The sequence below is a fragment of the Meriones unguiculatus genome, chromosome X (assembly GCF_030254825.1).
Source record: "Meriones unguiculatus strain TT.TT164.6M chromosome X, Bangor_MerUng_6.1, whole genome shotgun sequence".
NCBI classification, from domain to species: domain Eukaryota; kingdom Metazoa; phylum Chordata; class Mammalia; order Rodentia; family Muridae; genus Meriones; species Meriones unguiculatus.
In genome coordinates this window covers 17,160,158-17,177,076 of record NC_083369.1, presented here as the reverse complement: position 1 = coordinate 17,177,076, position 16,919 = coordinate 17,160,158, and the positions used below count along the sequence as shown (strand labels likewise).

Below are 16,919 nucleotides of genomic sequence, written 5' to 3'. Positions count from 1 at the left end.
CTGCAGCCTACCCTCTATGCTCCAGGAGTGGTGCGAGGAAATCTAACAGACAGTGTAGGTCCCTGGAGAAAGCAATACAGAGTCAGAGTGATGTCTTGGCACCTTTAGAAGGTGTAGAGGTCTGTTATAAAACCCAGTGAGTGGAAGAGTATAGAGACAACCCCATTCCCGATATTAACTAGGTCCCAGACATCTTTCTTCACAGTTCCAACCCAGGTAAGAGAGAACTTAGGTACCAGTATTTTCTAGGCCTTCCAACCACAATGAACATTCAGGACATAACAGAGATATGATCTTTTTCGATTCCTTACCATCCTAGAATCCCGATGCTCCCCTTCCCCTAGCCACATCTTCCCATCTCTCTCCTCCCCATCCCACTCTCTCTTTGTGTTCCTCAAGTACTACTTCAAAATCAAATGTTAAGATAAGTTCAGGTTAGGTTAGGTGCATTTATTTCATTTAGTTGGCTTTCGTTCTATTTGTTTTGCTTTGGTTCTGTTTGGTTTGGAAAGACAGTCGACATCCCCAATACAGTTTTAAGATTTTTGTTGTTGTTGTTTTTACAAGACAGGGTTGCTCTGTGAAGCCCTGGCTCTCCTGGATTCACTTTGTAGACCAGGGTGGCCTCGAACTCACAGAGATCTGCCTGCCCCTGCTTCCCAGAGTACTGGGATTACAGACGTGTGCCACCATACCCGGCTCAGTTTTTAGATCTTTATAAGGAAGAGAGGTCCAGTACTTGACCCAGTGGAAGAAGGACTATAGACCCAAACCTCCACACAACCCTAACAGCAACAACAATATCATATTTCCTTAGTGCCTCCAGTCTAGCTGAGGGAGAATAAGTACCAGTGTTTTCTGGGTCCTCCAGTGAATGTGAGCCTTTGGAGTACTTTAGAGACCTGACATTCTCTAGGCCTATACTCCCCAGCTGGCCCCATCACACACACTTGAGTTCCCCCTTCCCCACCACTTCCCCCTCACCCCACCTTCTGTGCTCTCCGAGTACCACGTGGCAACATAATGGTCTGTGCCATAGGGTGAGGAGAGTCAAGGTCCTCAGTGAAGTCTTAGTATTTTTATCAGGGAAAAACCTGACCCAGTGAAGGACCAGTCCCTCTCCTCCCTAATACTAACTAGATCACAGACATTTGTTTGGTGCATCCATCCGAGTTGAGGGAGAATCTAATAGCCAAGCAGTTTCTAGATGTTCCAGTGAGGATCATATTTTAAGATACTACAGAGGTCTAGTCACAAGTAGCAAGCCACTGCCCAGCTGCTTCAGGAAAACCACTCTCTTGTTCCTGTGGTGCCCGGTGAGGATGATCAGGATGGTCCCAGGAAGGATGCTGGCACGCAGCTTTCGCACATGCTGACTAAAGGGCTTTTTGCTATGGCTCAGCAGCTCCCGAGACACGTCTTCAGTAGGATAATACCTAGGCATTTTTTTTTTTCGAAGAGTCACCACCAAGGTACCATCAGTCTTGTCACCACCAACTGGTTTTGTGACGGTAGCAAGGGCCTTCTCCTTTTTCTTCTTCTTTCCAACCTTGGACTACTTGGGACTGGACCTCTTGCTCTCAACAGAGTTCCTCTGCACAGAACACACCAGAAGTTTGCCACCTCTACAGAAGTTGGTATCAGCAAGGTTAAAATCCCCAAGCACCTGACTGATGCTTACTTCAAGAAGAAGCAGTAGCAAAAGCCCAGGTACCAGGAGGGCAAGATATTTAACACAGAGAAGAAAAAATATGAGATTACAGAGTAGCGCAAGGCTGATCAGAAAACTGGACTAGTAGATTTTGCCAAAGATCAAAACTCTTCCTCCGCTGCAGGGCTACCTTCCATCTTAGTTCTCCCTGACAAGTGGGATGTAGCCTCACAAACTGGTGTTCTAAATTGCTAACGACCTAATTAAACAACTTCATTCGTTAAAAAACAAACAAACAGAAAGATACGAAACAGATGTGACTTTCTCTCTCCCTAAATTCCCAACCTCCCCTGCACTCCTCTCTCTGAAACCAGATGGCCCAGGGTCCACTTTCAGGACTTCCCAAAGACAGCTGAGTAATCTAAAGGTCTGCACAGGTCTCTGGGAAGGAGAATCATCCTCCATAATAAGGTCTTGCCACCTTTACAACATTAACTACCTGACCCATACAAGGAAAAGCGAGGAAAACAACTGCCACTTGCAAAATAGTAACTACAAGGTGGAATGGTAGTACAGTCCTTTAATGACAATACTCGGGGAGGCCAGAGGCAGGTGGGCGAATATCTGCGAGTTGGAGCTAACCTAATCTATATAATGAACTCAGGTCAAGTGGGGCCTCATCCTGAGACCGTCTCAAGAAAATGCTGTCTAGAGCTCAGACGTTTTTTAGTGCTTCTAGAGTAGCTGAATGAAAATCTACCTGTTAGAGTTTTTGTTTGTTTGGTTGGGTTTTTTGTTTTTATTTTTTTGTTTCTGTGTTTGGTTTGGTTTGGTTTTTGGTTTTTTTGAGACAGGGTTTCCTTGTATACCCTTGGCTGTCCTGGACTCACTTTGTAGACCAGGCTGGTCTCAAACTCACAGAGATCTGCCTGTCTCTGCCTCCTGAGTGCTGGGAGTGCTGGGGTTACAGTCATGCGTCACTGTGCACGTCTGCTGACGGTCTTTTATGACGTCACACTGCCTCCCTCCAGCACACCGGCTCACTTTCTGGTCCCCCGCAGACCTGGGCGCCACCAAGCATCGCACCGCACCCTGCCGTCCGCTCCCCTTCCGCGCTCCGCAAGAACTGCTGGGAAATCTGATGAGCAACGCGTTTCGGCTGAAAACATCCAGCCAAATTCTTCAGTGAGGTCTTGCTGGCTTTGTAAGGTAGGGCGGCGGCGGGGGGGGCGGGGGGGTTCAATATTTAACACACTCAAAGGAAGAACCTAGGACAGCCCGCCTCCAAGCCTTAGTCACATCAGTCATTTTCTTGCTGCTTCCAAGGGGGCAGTTTCCCTAGCAAGCATGGGTAGGATTCTAAGCCCTCTAATGGGGAAGCACGTTTAGGGTAGGTACCACCCAAGGGCAGCATCCTATACTTCCTGCCCTACCTTTCCACCCATCACCCCTAACATCTTACTCCCTCACGCCACACAACAGCACAGCAGCTCCCGGCCACCAGCCCCACCGTTGAGGAGCTCATTCTACCCTCGCGCCCTCTACCCGTAGGAACCACCCACACAGTATGTTCTGTTCTGTTGGGAACACTAACATTCTGTGCCGGTTCGTTGATAAGGAAGGTCAACCTCCACGGTGTGGGTGGTCGTGCGGCCTTTGTAAGGTAGGGAGTTCCGGTGGCCTTTGTAAGGTAGGGAGTTCCGGTGTCTGACACGATGAAAGGAGGGGGTGTAAGAGTGCCACCTACATACACCATAGCCCTCAGATGTCTCCACCCCAGCTGAGAAAGAACCCAGCAATTTTTTTTTCCCTACGCCCTCAGAGGGTAGGGTGTAGGATACCATAGACACGCAACATTATCTCATCTTATACCCCCCCCCATAACTCCCTACCTGTTCCCAGCCTATTTCGTCGCCTCCGGGCCTCACCTCCCACATACTGACTCGCAGCCGGCATATTGTCCCAACATCACTGCCAACGGATCCCACTCAACCTCCTCTTCTATACAAGAAGTGCTGGTCAAAAAAACCAAACAAACATAAATGTAGGTAAGGGTAGACTGGGAAGGACCAGCGTTAAATTGGGATGTCTGGTACCTGATCCAGTAAAAGGAAGCCGTATAGGACCTACCACCTCACCCCAACACTAACTAGATCACGGAGGTTTTCTTAATTCTTCCACCTTAGCTGAAGGGAAACTTAAATGTCAGTGTTTTCTAAGACCTCGGCGGCAGAAGATAAGCATTTAAGGTACTACAGAGGTGTGTCCTCTGGTTCTACCCATTCCCAACACTCTGGGCTCTCTCTGGACCCCGCCCCCTTAACATGACCCCTCCCTAGCCCCACCCTCTACTTCATCACAAACACCTTTGAAACGCTGTGGCTCTGTGATGAAAGCTTGAAGCTCTGGCAGAGACCATCAGGCCCTTCACTCATAGCTAGCACCCACCGCGACTGGAGGGTCAGCTCCTCTAACAGGTCTCCTCCCTGTCTTGTTCCCAAATACAGGAGCTTAATCCTACAGATATGTCTGAAAAACAGGAGCCTCAGAAGTCTGACGCAGAGTGCAGTGCAGTGGAATTTCAAGAGTTTGAAGATGAAGAACGCTGGCTTTTCAAAGGTAAAGACCTACTTTTTTTTTTTTTATCGTTACTGAAAAGAGGAACATGACTCTTGGCATGAGTTCAGGGACACTGTTTCTTTCAAATTCCCCAGAAACAAAGGGGAAACCATTTCGTACCTTCCCAGGTTTTTCATTTCTCATGCCACCTCTCCCCTGGTTTTTAAGTACTATCATCCTAGGATCCTCAATTTTCTCTAAAACTGCCGAACTAAACCAAAGATTCTCTTTAACTGGAAGCAATCAGAATGATGAATAACACAAACTTTGACGAAAGAACTAACTTATCGAATACTGAACTGTGTGGTGACTAGTGGAAAGAGTCGTTGGTACAGATGAGCGTGTTCCGGTATGAGCCTGTAGTTTCTGTCCCGTTTCTACTTTCTCCTTTAATGTGGGTCATCTGGTATTGCTCCCAGATCAAACTGAAGGGCACACTCAACAACAAAAGTCCTATAAACTGAGACATTTAACAGATTCTTTTGATTTACATTTTTACTGTAAGAAAGCGAGCAGGAAGCCCGGTGATAGCAGAGCATGGCTTTGAATCTCAGCACTCAGGAGGCAGAGGCAGGCAGATCTCTGTGAGTCTGAGGCTAGCTTGGTCTACATAGAGATCTCCATGCCCGCTACAGCCATACGGTAAGACCCTGCCTCAAGGAAAACGAAGTAGCTTACCTTCCCAAATAACAGCCTCAGTTGCCACAAGTATGCACATTCTTGCCCCTGTACCTCCTAGAACATTCAATGATGAATGTGAAGATGGCTTTCAAGTGCTTTGACTTCTGATGCATTAAATATGAGGGTTTTGTGGGGGTTTTTGCATTTGAGTCTGTTATATGTTTTAAACCTCATTTTGCCATTTTTCTTGTTTCTTTCAGTTTTGGGAATCAAGCCCAGGCCTTCCTCAGCAGTGGGCAAGTATTCCATTTTGAAGTCCACTCCTAACTCCACCCTGGGATTTTTGGTTGTTGTTTTGTTGTTCTGTTGTTGGGTTTTTTTTTTTTTTTTTTTTGGTTTTGTTTTGTTTTATGTTTTACTAGTCTAGGCCTTTAAAAAAAAACTAGGCGTTCGTAGGCACAAACTCTAGCAGGTCTTTTCCATTAGCTCTCACAAAAGTACTTCTCTGGGTGGAGTGGGCAAGACCTTCAGATGAACTCAGTTACCTTTCTGCATCTTCCTTTTTCAGCTCAATTTCACTTCATTTGTGTCAAGAAAATCACTTGGTTCCCAAAGTGTTAAATATGCTCAATACCCACATTAATTTAGGGGCAAAGGAATTTTTGCAAGTTTGCTTATATACAGCCAAAAGAATAAACGAAAACAATTTTCTTAGAATATAGAATAGAAAATTTAAATCACTAAAAAAAGTAGTAAAGGACAACTTTTTCAAATATTTTTTCTCTTATGTCCTTGTTAGTTTTAACAGGTCCAATAGTATTACCACAAATCCCAATTCCAAAATTGGTTATTATTGCTGCTTTTCCTTCAACTATTCCATAGGCTGTTAACAAAATCTCAGTTGTATTTAGCTTTAGCAATATCATTCTGCATGTTAAGGTCTCCTGGCCCCAGCAGGTCAAGCCCAAGAGGCCTTCCAACCCCACTTCTTTTCCTTCCTACCTCCCTTTGATTTATTTTCACATTTTTCTTTTTCATGATTACAGGCACTAACACCGATAAGAAAGAAGAGGAATCACTAGGGTAAGTCATCTAACATTTTATTCACATTAACAATGGTCACCTTTGTGCTGGCAGCTGATTTCAACCCAAATGAACAAGGAGTACATCCCAGACTATCTTGCTACCTGATTTTATAAACAGAACATAAATGAACATTTCCATGAGACATTTTAAAGCAGTAGCCAGGAATCTGTCATACATTTTTTTTTTCCCCAAGGCCTTTGGTATTTTCACTGATTGATACTGCTAACTGGATATGTCTTTTTTTTTTTTTTTTTTTTTTTTAATGTGCAACTGTAGTAAGACAGAAATGTTTTCTTTGGATATGGTGTTCTGAAGCCCTTGTTAAGAGCCCAGTGGATAGCAATTTCTCTTCTGTACTCAGTTTTCAGTGGGACTCTTTCCAAGGCCGAGCACATTCTAGCTGCTAGGGCCAGTGAATAAGGCACAATGGCTCAGAGAACCAATAACTGAATTCCTAGAAACTCAAGGAGAAAACAGTAGATGATTCGAGCAGACGGTGGGAACATAAGCACAGCCACACCTGCTTGCAGAATCATGGTCTAGATTGCCTAAAAAAGCCCACCTTCTCTGTTTTGGATGGTCTAGGGTCAAAATCTCAACATAGTTAAAACAGTGACCACTGACAAATCTGTTTCTATTAGGAAGGGGGGGGGTCAAAATTAGGCCAGTAATTGTGACCTGCACCAAAAACAAGAATTAACTGGATAAAATTCCAAAACTGAAGCTTTTTAAAGTAAAGTGTTTGGGAAGCAAATTACATATATCAAGTGAGTCAGTTTTATTAAACTAGAAAAATAAAGTACAGTCAAAACAAATTCAACTCAGTATTTCAGTTGGTCTAGGTGACACCCTTCAGCTCTTTTTAAAAAAGATTTATTTCTTTTATTTATTCGGTATAAAATATTGTGTCTGCATGTACAACTGCCCACCAGAAGAAAGCACCAGATCTCATTGTAGATACTTGTGAACCGCCATGTGGTTGCTGGGAATTGAACTCAGGATCTCTAGAAAAACAGCCAATGCTCTTAACCATTGAGCCATCTCTCCAGCCCCATCGTTCGTTCCCTTCAGCTTTTATATTCTGTTCAATGCACTTTCTGAATTCAATCATAGTTATTCAAGCATTTAGTTTTAGCCTCTGGTTGTACTTCGAGTCACTGACTAGTACGTGGGTTTCTGAATTGCATGCAATATGATGTCGAGGAAATAACTTTCCAGTGTGTTAATTATCATGACACTTTTCTCTAGTCATGCTGAATTTCTTCGCCTGCAAGATATTCTCCAAGAGAACAAAGTCAGCATCACTGCTGAGAACAACACTTACCAACCTGTAAGTAAGACAAGGGAGACAGAAATAAACAAGATGTGGGAACCTGAAAAACACATCAAATGTCACGGGTGGATGGACTCTAAACATGATAGAATAGATATGGTCTTAGGATAATGATGTCTGCTGAAAGCTAACACACTAAGAATATATTTAACTGATGATAATTTTTTTCTCCCGTAAATTCTTCTGTTAGAGCTTTATAAAGGGGATAGATGGGCGTGGGCGCACGGACAGATAATTAATTAAAGAGTGTCTTCTTTCTTTCTTTCCTTTTCTTTTTTTTTTTTTTTTTTTTTTTTTTGTTCTTTCCCTACCTGTTGATAGAAATACTTTTAGAAGCAAGAGTAGAAGAAAACATATATACCCATGTAATTTACCCTTTTGAAAACCAGGTCCTAAATATGTTCACATGTCTCCAAACTGTTTAGAAATCGATCACAAGGATGATCGTGTGGTCTAGTAAACCATACTATGCTTGAATTACTTGGAGAATTGTAGTGAGATTACATGGTGCTTCCCAAGGAAAGCTGTTAGATCCTTGAGTAGCTCAACAATTGCAGAATGTTTTACTTATGCTTAGTAGGAAGCTATCTTGCTATACTTTTAAACCATTCATTTGAATTTAGCTCCTCTGAACCGTTAATTAGTACAACAAATCTAATATTGCTTCCATGAAATAGGCCTTCAAACTTTTAAAGATCCATTTTTAAATTTTTTTTTACAATTTCATTATGTATAATCAATTTTATTTTTAATGATGTGTATGCATGTATTTGTGATAGGTGCACCTGAGCTCAGGTGTCCACAGAGGCCAAAGGCATAGGGCATTGGCTCTTCCTATAGCTGGAGTTGCAAGTGGTCATGAGCCAGCTAATGTAGGTGCTGATATCAGACTTTGGTCCTCTGGAAAAGGAACAGCATTCTTAACCACTGGGGCCATCTCTCTAGCCCCAAGCCTCACTATTATATTAGCCCTAAATCTTCTGGGATTGGTCTCACCATCACAAGTCCTTTATAGGATTTGATTTAGAGCTCCTTCACCATTCCAGTTCTCTAAATACATATCAGATTTTTTGGATTTTTTTTTTAATTCTTCTCATACACTACATCTGGATCTCCGTTTTTCCTTCCCTTCACTCCTCCCAGTTCTCCCCACAGGTTTATTTGGAAAATTTTAAAGTGGGGCTTTCTAAAATGAATGCAATATGGGCTGGAGAGGTAGTGCAGCACTTAAAGAGTTCTCACTGCTATTCCAGAGGCCTTGAGTTCAAGTCCCAGCACTCCCATTGTAACGCTTACAAGCACTTGTAACTTGTAACTCAGAGAATCTCATCATTGGCCCCTGAAGGCACTATTACTTATGTGTACACTCATACAGTTACAAATAAATCTTTAATTATATATAATTATATGTATTTATTTATTTTCTCTGTGTTTGTGTATATTTGGGTATTTTGCTTGGAAGTCAGAGGACAACTTAAAGATGTAAGTCCTTGCATCATGTACTCCTCAGGGCTCAAACTCAGGCTTCGTCATGGTGGAATGTTCCTGAGTCATATTGCTGGCTCCGTATATCTTGCTCTTTTTTCCATGGTTTTTGAGGATCAAACATAGGTTGCCAGGCTTACATGGCTAGCACCTTTAGCCACTAAGGCATCTCCTTGGCCTTAAACATGTTATGTATCTTAAGTAAATATCATTTTTATATGTTCCGTGTAAGAGGGTAAATCTAATATAGTAAGACCAAAAAAAAAATCTTGTCAGTTTTGAATGGGCCCGATTTTAAAATATGAAATTTCATAGAAATATACATGTTTAGTATAAAAATAGTTATATACATGAATGGCTCTACATTCTTTTTCTTAAATACCCTAAGGATTTTCCTTGGTGATACACAACCTGAATAAACTGTAAAGCATGATTGCACATGCAACAGGTTTCTTCTTAGCTGAATTAAAGAAGCATGGTACTCAGAAGAAGCAGGAAAAGTCCCGCCTTGTTGTGTTTCATCCAGCTTCTACAACGCTGTATATTTTTATTACCAGTTTCTAAAAATGTGGGTCTGTGAAACGGTTTTTCAGCCCATAAAAAGCTTTTTAAGAAGCCGGGTGTGGAGTCCTGAATCTGTGATCCCAGCATTCCTATGGTGAGATAGGATGCAGAGACAGTTGTCTGGAAGCTTGTAGGCCAGCTAGCCTGCAGTACGCAGCATGGAAGAAGCAAGAGCTGTCCCAAACAAGATAGAAGCTGAAAGCCAACTATTGAAACTTGCCTTCTGACCCTCCACACATGTGCCTCTCTCTCTCTTTAATTTTTTGACACAAGGTCTCACTGTGCAGCCCTGGTTGTACCAGAACTCACTATGGTAGACCAGACTGACTTTGAACTCACAGAAATCTGCTTGCCTCTGCCTCCTGAGGGCTGGGATTAAAAGCTGGCTTTGAGTTCCCAGTCCTGTCTCCACCTCACCAGTGCTGGGACTGCAGGTGTGCATCAGCACATTCCGATTTCCTTTGGGGGTTTTGAAGGAAAGAAAATAAATGTCAGTAGTAATAAAAGTCAATTGAGGATTATAGTCAGCAATCAACGCCACTATAATATTCTAGAACCAACTCAAGTTTCTTCTGAGTATCTGGTACTTTCATTAAGGTGACCAATCTACCATTACTTGAACAATCTACCAAAGCTTATTTTCTCAAAAGTTATCAAGATATTTACCTTGATGTGGGAGAGAGACAGCAGTCTAGTTATAAGGTACAACTGCTTAGTAAGCTTTGTCTTAACTACATTTTCATAAGTTAAGCGTTTCAACTCTAGGACTAACATTAGGACAGAAGTCTTCTTTTGGCAGCCAAAAGTTCTGTCTATTTCATTTTGACTTTCCCCTGTGTCTTTATCACTCTATAGGGATATGTTGAAGATGATAATGAGACCAACCACAGTGACAGTGATGTTGACGATAATGTGAATGTGATCATTGGGAAGATTAACACCAACCCCTCCAAGTATATGTATGTAACCTTAAGTGTCCTTGGGTCGTGGGGCATCCAGAGAGAAGTAGTACAATAGGAGTTATCTCTCTATTAACTATGCTTAATCTTATCCTTGGTGTCAGCTGAAAAGAAATGTAGGAAGATGATGACATCTTTAGTGATAACTGTCCCACACACCAGTTTATAATATGCTGTCACTGCCTTATAGAGTACTTTGTTTTCACTTCCTCTGTTTTATGTGTACTTTTCTCACAGATGGTTTTGGTATGAAATTATTTAGGATTTTGCTTTTGTGAGCATGGCTCTCATTTTTTTGTAGGAGATCAGAGTTCAAAGGGTAAAATAGAATGAGCTAGGGGCAGATGGCAGTGGAGAAGAACTCCCCTTCTTGGTACACTACAGGAAGGGGATGGGGAAAAGAGGGAGGGAGGATGGGACCCAGAGGAGTTAAAGGAGGAGGCTACAATCGAGATATAAAATGAGAAATTGTTAAAAAATAAAAAATAATAATTTAAAAAGAAGTTAAAAAAGAGAGAGATTGAGTCTATTTCTACTAATGCAGCTTCTCTTGAGTGCAAGCAGTGTTCTTGAGAAGTTTCATGCTCTGTTCTTTTAGTACAGCTATTTTGCCAAGTGCTAGCGGAAGCACAATTTGATGCTTGCCTTTTTTTCTATTAAAATAGAGAACTAGTCAGTTAAGATCGTGCACACCTTTAATCCCATCACCTGGGAGGCAGAAGCAGGAGAATCTCTTGTGAGTTCTAGGCCAACGTGTTCAACATAGTGGCTTCTGCTTGCCTCTGCCTGCCAGAGTGCTGGTGGAATAAAGGCTGGCCTTGAGGTCAAAATCAGTCCTGCCTCTGCCTCACCAGCTCTGGGATTGCGGATGTGCACCGCCACACTCAGCTTTCTTTTTGAGAGCTATGTAGAGCCTGATCTACATAGTGGCTTCCAAGCCAATTAGACCTACATATGAGAGCCTGTCTCAAAGATGGTAGGGGTAGATATAGCCTGCTTTTTGCATGGCTACATGTCCTAATTTTGTGCAATTCCCCACTTCCATCCCTTTTCTTTCTTTCTTTCTTTCTTTCTTTCTTTCTTTCTTTCTTTCTTTCTTTCTTTCTTTCACTATTTGATAAGATAGAAGTAGCTCTAATAAAATTCTTTTCTATTTTAATTTTTATTTTTTATATTAATTACAGTTTATTCATTTTGTATCCCAGCTGTAGCTCCCTCCTTCATTCCCTCCCAATTCTACGTTTCCTCCCTCATCTCTTCTGGTGCCCCTCTCCAAGTCCACTGATAGGGGAGATCCTCCTCCCCTTCCATCTGACCCTAGCCTGTCAGGTCTCATCAAGACTGGCTGCACTGTCTTCCTCTGTGGCCTGGTAAGGGTTGTTCCCCCCTCAGGAACAGGTGATCAAAGAGCAAGCCAATCAGTTCGTCAGAGACAGTCCCTGTTCCCATTACTAGGGAAGACACTTGCAGACTGAGCTGCCATGGGCTACAGGGGTTCTAGGTTATCTCCATGCATGGTCCTTGGTTGGCGTATCAGTCTCAGAAAAGACCCCCGTGCCCAGATATTTTGGTTCTGTTGCTCTCCTTATGGAGCTCTTGTCCTCTCCAGATCTTTTTATCTCCTCCTTCTTTCATAGGATTCCCTGAGGTTATAAACCTCAGCATCTGCTTTGATATACTGCTGGGTAGAGTCTTTCAGAGGCCCTCTGTGGTAGGCTCCTGTCCTGTTTCCTATTCTAATAAAACTCTTCTCAAAACTGCTAGTTTTTTCTTTGATCTTTTCTGTTTATCACTGATAAGAAGATACCTTATCACTGAAGTGAAAAATGTAAAATTCACATCCCCATTCTTTTTAGTAAGAAGACAACATTTTTTAGTTCAAATATGAATGGGTCGTATTTTCACATGTGTACATAAATGACTTTTCTGTCTAAATTGTTCGAGTCAGCCAACTGACAATTGATTACACTAATCTCTGTATTCTAGGGAGATGCTCACTAATCTCAACTTGAAAGCTGACCGTAACCTGGAAGCGTCTTCATCAGGTATCTTTCCTGCCCTTTAAATTGTTATTGAAGTCATACATTGCAGCCTGGCATACATACAGGGAAAACATTCATATTCGTAAAAATAAAATTAATAACGAGTAAAGAAATTAAAGGCATTATAAGCCAGGTGTAGTGGTGCACACCTGTAAGCCCAGCACTCTAGCACTCAGATAAGCAGGCAGGTATCTGTGAGTCCTAGAAGAGCTAGGGCTACATAGTGAGACCCTACCAAACAAACAGATAAACACATAAAGCTCTTGGTTGCATACACCTGTAATCTCAGCACAAAGGGAAGCAGAGGCAGGAGGATCTCTGAGTTCAAGGTCAGCCTGGCCTGCAAAGCCAAAACAGCCAGGCCGATGCAGAGAAACCCTGTCCCAGAAAACTAAAATAAATAAATAAATAAGTAGATGAACAACTAAATAAATAATGGGAAAGACAATCAAGGGGATAATCAGGATGTAGCTCACTTGGTAAGGTACTTGCCTTGTATGCCTGAAGCCCTTGGTTGAGCCGTCAGCACCATAGAAGCAGAACATGATGTCATTTCAGCACTGAACACAGAAGGCACCCTACCTGGTTCCAAGCATGGCTTTAGACAGTCAAGGAACATTAAGGGTAATCAAACAATTCATTGTTCCCAGGAATCACACTGTGACTTGGCCACAAGGGAGGACTCCAGCTCAGGGGCAGTCCTTGGTGGTGTAACTCCCTTCCCACGCAGATATCTCCAGATAAGCACCCCTGTACTAACAAACCAAGTCCAGTGCTCTGCAATCTGGACAAGGAAGAGCCCCGGCAAGTCAGTTCAACCTGTAGGGACTGGGTTGAGAGTAATAGTTTCCAAGAGAAAGAGGAAGTGAGAACTGGAAGCAACTGGGAGGATTTAAGGCAGTCAGGTTTGTAGGGTCTTGATAGCTATGTTCAGACCCCACTACAGTGTACTGCTAACCCTACCCTAGAGCCAGAATCCCTGAGGCTTCCACTGTAAAGGTAATACACAGTAAGGGACTAGCAGCTAGGAAGACTTGAGCAGAAACTTGGTCCCCAATGCTGTTCCTGGAATCCCATCTCTTAGGCTCTGACTTTCCAGAGCAATTGAGCTCTGAGAATACAGACTAGACCCTCTGACCCACACACTCTCCAAGTTCTGACTGGGAAGAATGGAGGAAAAAGGGAAATGTATCTCCTATAAAGAACTAAACTCATGAGGCCGGAGAGATGTTTCTGTAGTTAAGATGTTTCTTTGCTTTTACAAAGGACCCAAGTTTGGTCCCCAGCCTCTGTGTCAAGCTGCTCATAATCACCTATAATTCCAGCTCCAGGGGACCGTCAATCTCTATAGGCACTAGTACACATGAGCATATACCCACACAGAGACATAGAATTTTTAAAAATAATAATAACAAAACACTATGAACATTTTTCTAGAAGAAGGAGAATGGTTACCCTGGCTAAACCTGGCATTAGGTACAACTGAACTTTGTTAAATAAGTCAATGTGACTTCTCTATCGTAGTTTGTCTTAAAAGCTAAAATCACATTTCACACAAAGGAAAAAAATTATAGTTCTTGTGGTGACTTCATGCTTTCACAGCATTAGAACTATAGTTTACAAGGCAAATCAATGACAACATCCATAGGTAAAGACGGCAATAGACATTTACAGGTTTAACATTTCATGAATTGGCCTGTGCATTTGCAAGCATGTACATACACAGATTTGACAGCAAGCCCCACGCTGCATTTTTACTTAGGCATCTACTATTGCTGAAATATTGATGTTTGGCCTTTAATCTAAAGAATCAGCTGGGCAGTGATTAAAGTTTATTTTGAGACAAGATCTCATTATGGAGCCCAGGATTGGAACTCACTATGTAGAGCAGGCTGGCTTTTAATTTACAGACCCACAGGCTTCTGTCTCTGGAGTGTAGGTATTAAAGGCATTCCCAGGCTATATATATATATATATATATATATTAATATATATAAATTATATATAATATATATATTTTTTTGGGGGGGGACAGGGTTTCTCTGTGTTGCGTTGGCTGTCCTGGATTCAACTCTGTAGATTAGGCTGGCCTTGAACTGACAGCAATCTGCCTGCCTCTGTCTCCACAAGTGCTGCCACTTGTTCCAGGTTGGCTAATTTATATTTTAAGAGAAGGAAAAAAGCAGAGTGTGGTGGTGTGTGTACACGCCTTTTATTCTAGCAGTCTGGATGCTGAAGCAGGCAGATCTCTGAGTTTGAGGCAAGCCTGGTCTACAGAATAGCCAAAACTATAAGAGAAATCCTGTTGAGAGAGACAGTCAGACAGAGAGAGGCAGAGAAAGAGAGACAGAGAGAATGAATCAGCAAGAGTTGGTAGGCCGCTTTTCTAAAGGTGTGCACTAGGAAGGAATGACTGGAAAAAAGAAAACAACTGAAAACCTTTCTTCCACAGATAACACCTTGAACCCAGCTGATTAAACAAGGATCAAAAGCATGTTACCATCACCTTCATGCATAAATGAAGTTGCAATGGAAAAAAAATGTTCTTAAAGACAATGGCATCATCTCTACCTAGCCACCTGAAACCAAATCTTTACCAACTGCCAAAACAAGTGGAAAGTACTTAATTTGAGACGTGGTGCAAAGTAGGGAAGACATTGAGTCTTCAGTCGTTTGGAAATTGGAAGTCCTTGTTCAACGTGAAAAATCACCACAAAACAATCCAAAACCATCAACATGCCACAGTGAACCAACTAGGGGAGTTTGTTGCCCATTGTCGAATAAAATCTTCTTCATTGAAATCTTTGAGTTTCTATGTGATAATTTCTAAGTCACTGCCACTTCCTTGTCATGTTATTTGCCTCAATGTTTTTTCCTTTATTTCTTTCCTTCCTTTCCTTTTCCTTTTTCCTTTCCTTTCCTTTCCTTTCCTTTCCTTTCCTTTCCTTTCCTTTCCTTTCCTTTCCTTTCCTTTCCTTTCCTTTCCTTTCCTTTCCCTTTTTCTTTCCTTTCCTTTCCTTTCCTTTCCTTTCCTTTTCTTTTTCTTTCCTTTCCTTTTTCTTTTTCTTTCCTTTCCTTTCCTTTCCTTTTTCTTTTTCTTTCCTTTCCTTTTTCTTTCCTTTCCTTTCCTTTTTCTTTCCTTTCCTTTCCTTTCCTTTCCCTTTTTCTTTCCTTTCCTTTTTCTTTCCTTTCCCTTTCCTTTTTTTTCTTTCTTCCTTCCTGTTTCTCTTTCTTTTTCTTTCTTTCTTTCTTTCTTTCTTTCTTTCTTTCTTTCTTTCTTTCTTCTGTCTCTTTCTTTCATTTTTTTCTTTTGGTTTGGTTTACAAGGTTTCTGTGTAGCCTGGGCTGTCCTGGACTCACTTTGTAGACCAGGCTGACCTCTAACTCATAAAGGTCCACCTGCCTTTGCCTCCCAAGTGCTGGAATTAAAGGCATGCACCACTACCACCCAGGCTCTTTTTGTTTGTTTTTGTGTAGCCTTGGCTGTCCTGGAATTCACTAAGTAGACCAAGCTGGCCTAGAACTCAGAGAAAGCTCTGCCTTCCTCTGCCTCCCAGAGTAATGAAATTATAGGTATGTGCCACCGTGCCAGCTATTTGCAAGTTCTTTATAACAAAGTTTTTTTTTCCTCTAAGTTTTAATTTTTAAAAGGGGGAAGCTATTTAAGAATTTAGATAAAAAAATTTAAGAATACATTGCAATCACGTTTGCCTTACGAATTAGAAGTATTTTTCCAGATCATGTCTCTAATTATAAATAGTCATTGTATTTTACAATGACTATTCAAGCACCTAGGCTTTTATTACTTTGTTGGCAATTTAACAGTCGACCGTTGATTTGGGGTGGTTGTGTACGCTTAAACTGTTCCAAACCAAGTGATTGTTCCGTACATAGACTTTTAAAACTCTGACTCAAGGAACTCTTGCATATATGTTACAGTTAACATATAATAATCTTATTATAAACAGGTAGAGTATGCCCTTGGGCCCATTCTTCCTAAATCAGAGAACAGAGCCTTCAGCAAGTAACAACCAGTTTTCTGCCTCCTTCCGTCCCCTACTTTGCAATCTTTATTCCTATTGTTATATCTATTGTTATATCTATCTGAGGACTGCTGCTCTCAGCAACTGTGGTATTTGAAGAAACTTGAAGTAATAGAATTGATATTATGAAGGACTTACTACTAACTTTTCTAAGGAGACATTAACTCACACAAAGAGAGTTAGCATGGGAGTGCTGCCTCCAAAATGCCTTGAAGGTAAGTGGTGTACTAACCAGGTTTGTTAGTAAGTGGAACTTAGGATCCCTAAGATGGAAAAAGTTTGTTTACCAAGAGTGTAGCCTTTAGGTTCCATTCTCATAACAAAAGAGAAAATTTAAGTTTGCAAATCAGCCTTTAATCTCCATCCCAAGAGGCCTTATCTGATTTAGTAACCTAAGTATTCAGAGTATGGCCTTTGGAGAATAGCTGACATAATCTGGGCCTGAGTGTATGAGCTGTGGAGTCATGGCTAACTCCACCTTGATTTCAAAGTATGCCTCTATGAGCCTTGAGATCC

At 41.7% G+C, this 16,919-nt stretch overlaps 1 protein-coding gene across 1 annotated transcript; it reads left to right on the top strand.

Moving 5' to 3' along the window:
• The first annotated feature begins 4,083 nt into the window (after positions 1 to 4,083).
• LOC132650125 (testis-specific protein TSX-like) lies at positions 4,084 to 15,098 on the top strand. The gene is made up of 7 exons (XM_060375485.1): positions 4,084 to 4,270; positions 5,152 to 5,187; positions 5,938 to 5,974; positions 7,226 to 7,307; positions 10,215 to 10,318; positions 12,305 to 12,363; positions 14,813 to 15,098. The coding sequence occupies exons 1-7, from the start codon at positions 4,177 to 4,179 to the stop codon at positions 14,836 to 14,838; spliced, it is 438 nt and encodes a 145-aa protein (XP_060231468.1). The 5' UTR covers positions 4,084 to 4,176; the 3' UTR covers positions 14,839 to 15,098.
• The last annotated feature ends 1,821 nt before the right edge of the window (positions 15,099 to 16,919 follow it).

What these genes read in the sequence shown, in the direction of transcription:
- LOC132650125 (XM_060375485.1), top strand. Translation starts at nt 4,177, where the DNA reads ATGTCTGAAAAACAGGAGCCTCAGAAGTCTGACGCAGAGTGCAGTGCA. An exon ending in AAAGAAGAGGAATCACTAGG is followed by an intron (nt 5,975 to 7,225) that starts GTAAGTCATCTA and finishes ACTTTTCTCTAG; the next exon opens with TCATGCTGAATTTCTTCGCC. An exon ending in CCTGGAAGCGTCTTCATCAG is followed by an intron (nt 12,364 to 14,812) that starts GTATCTTTCCTG and finishes TTTCTTCCACAG; the next exon opens with ATAACACCTTGAACCCAGCT.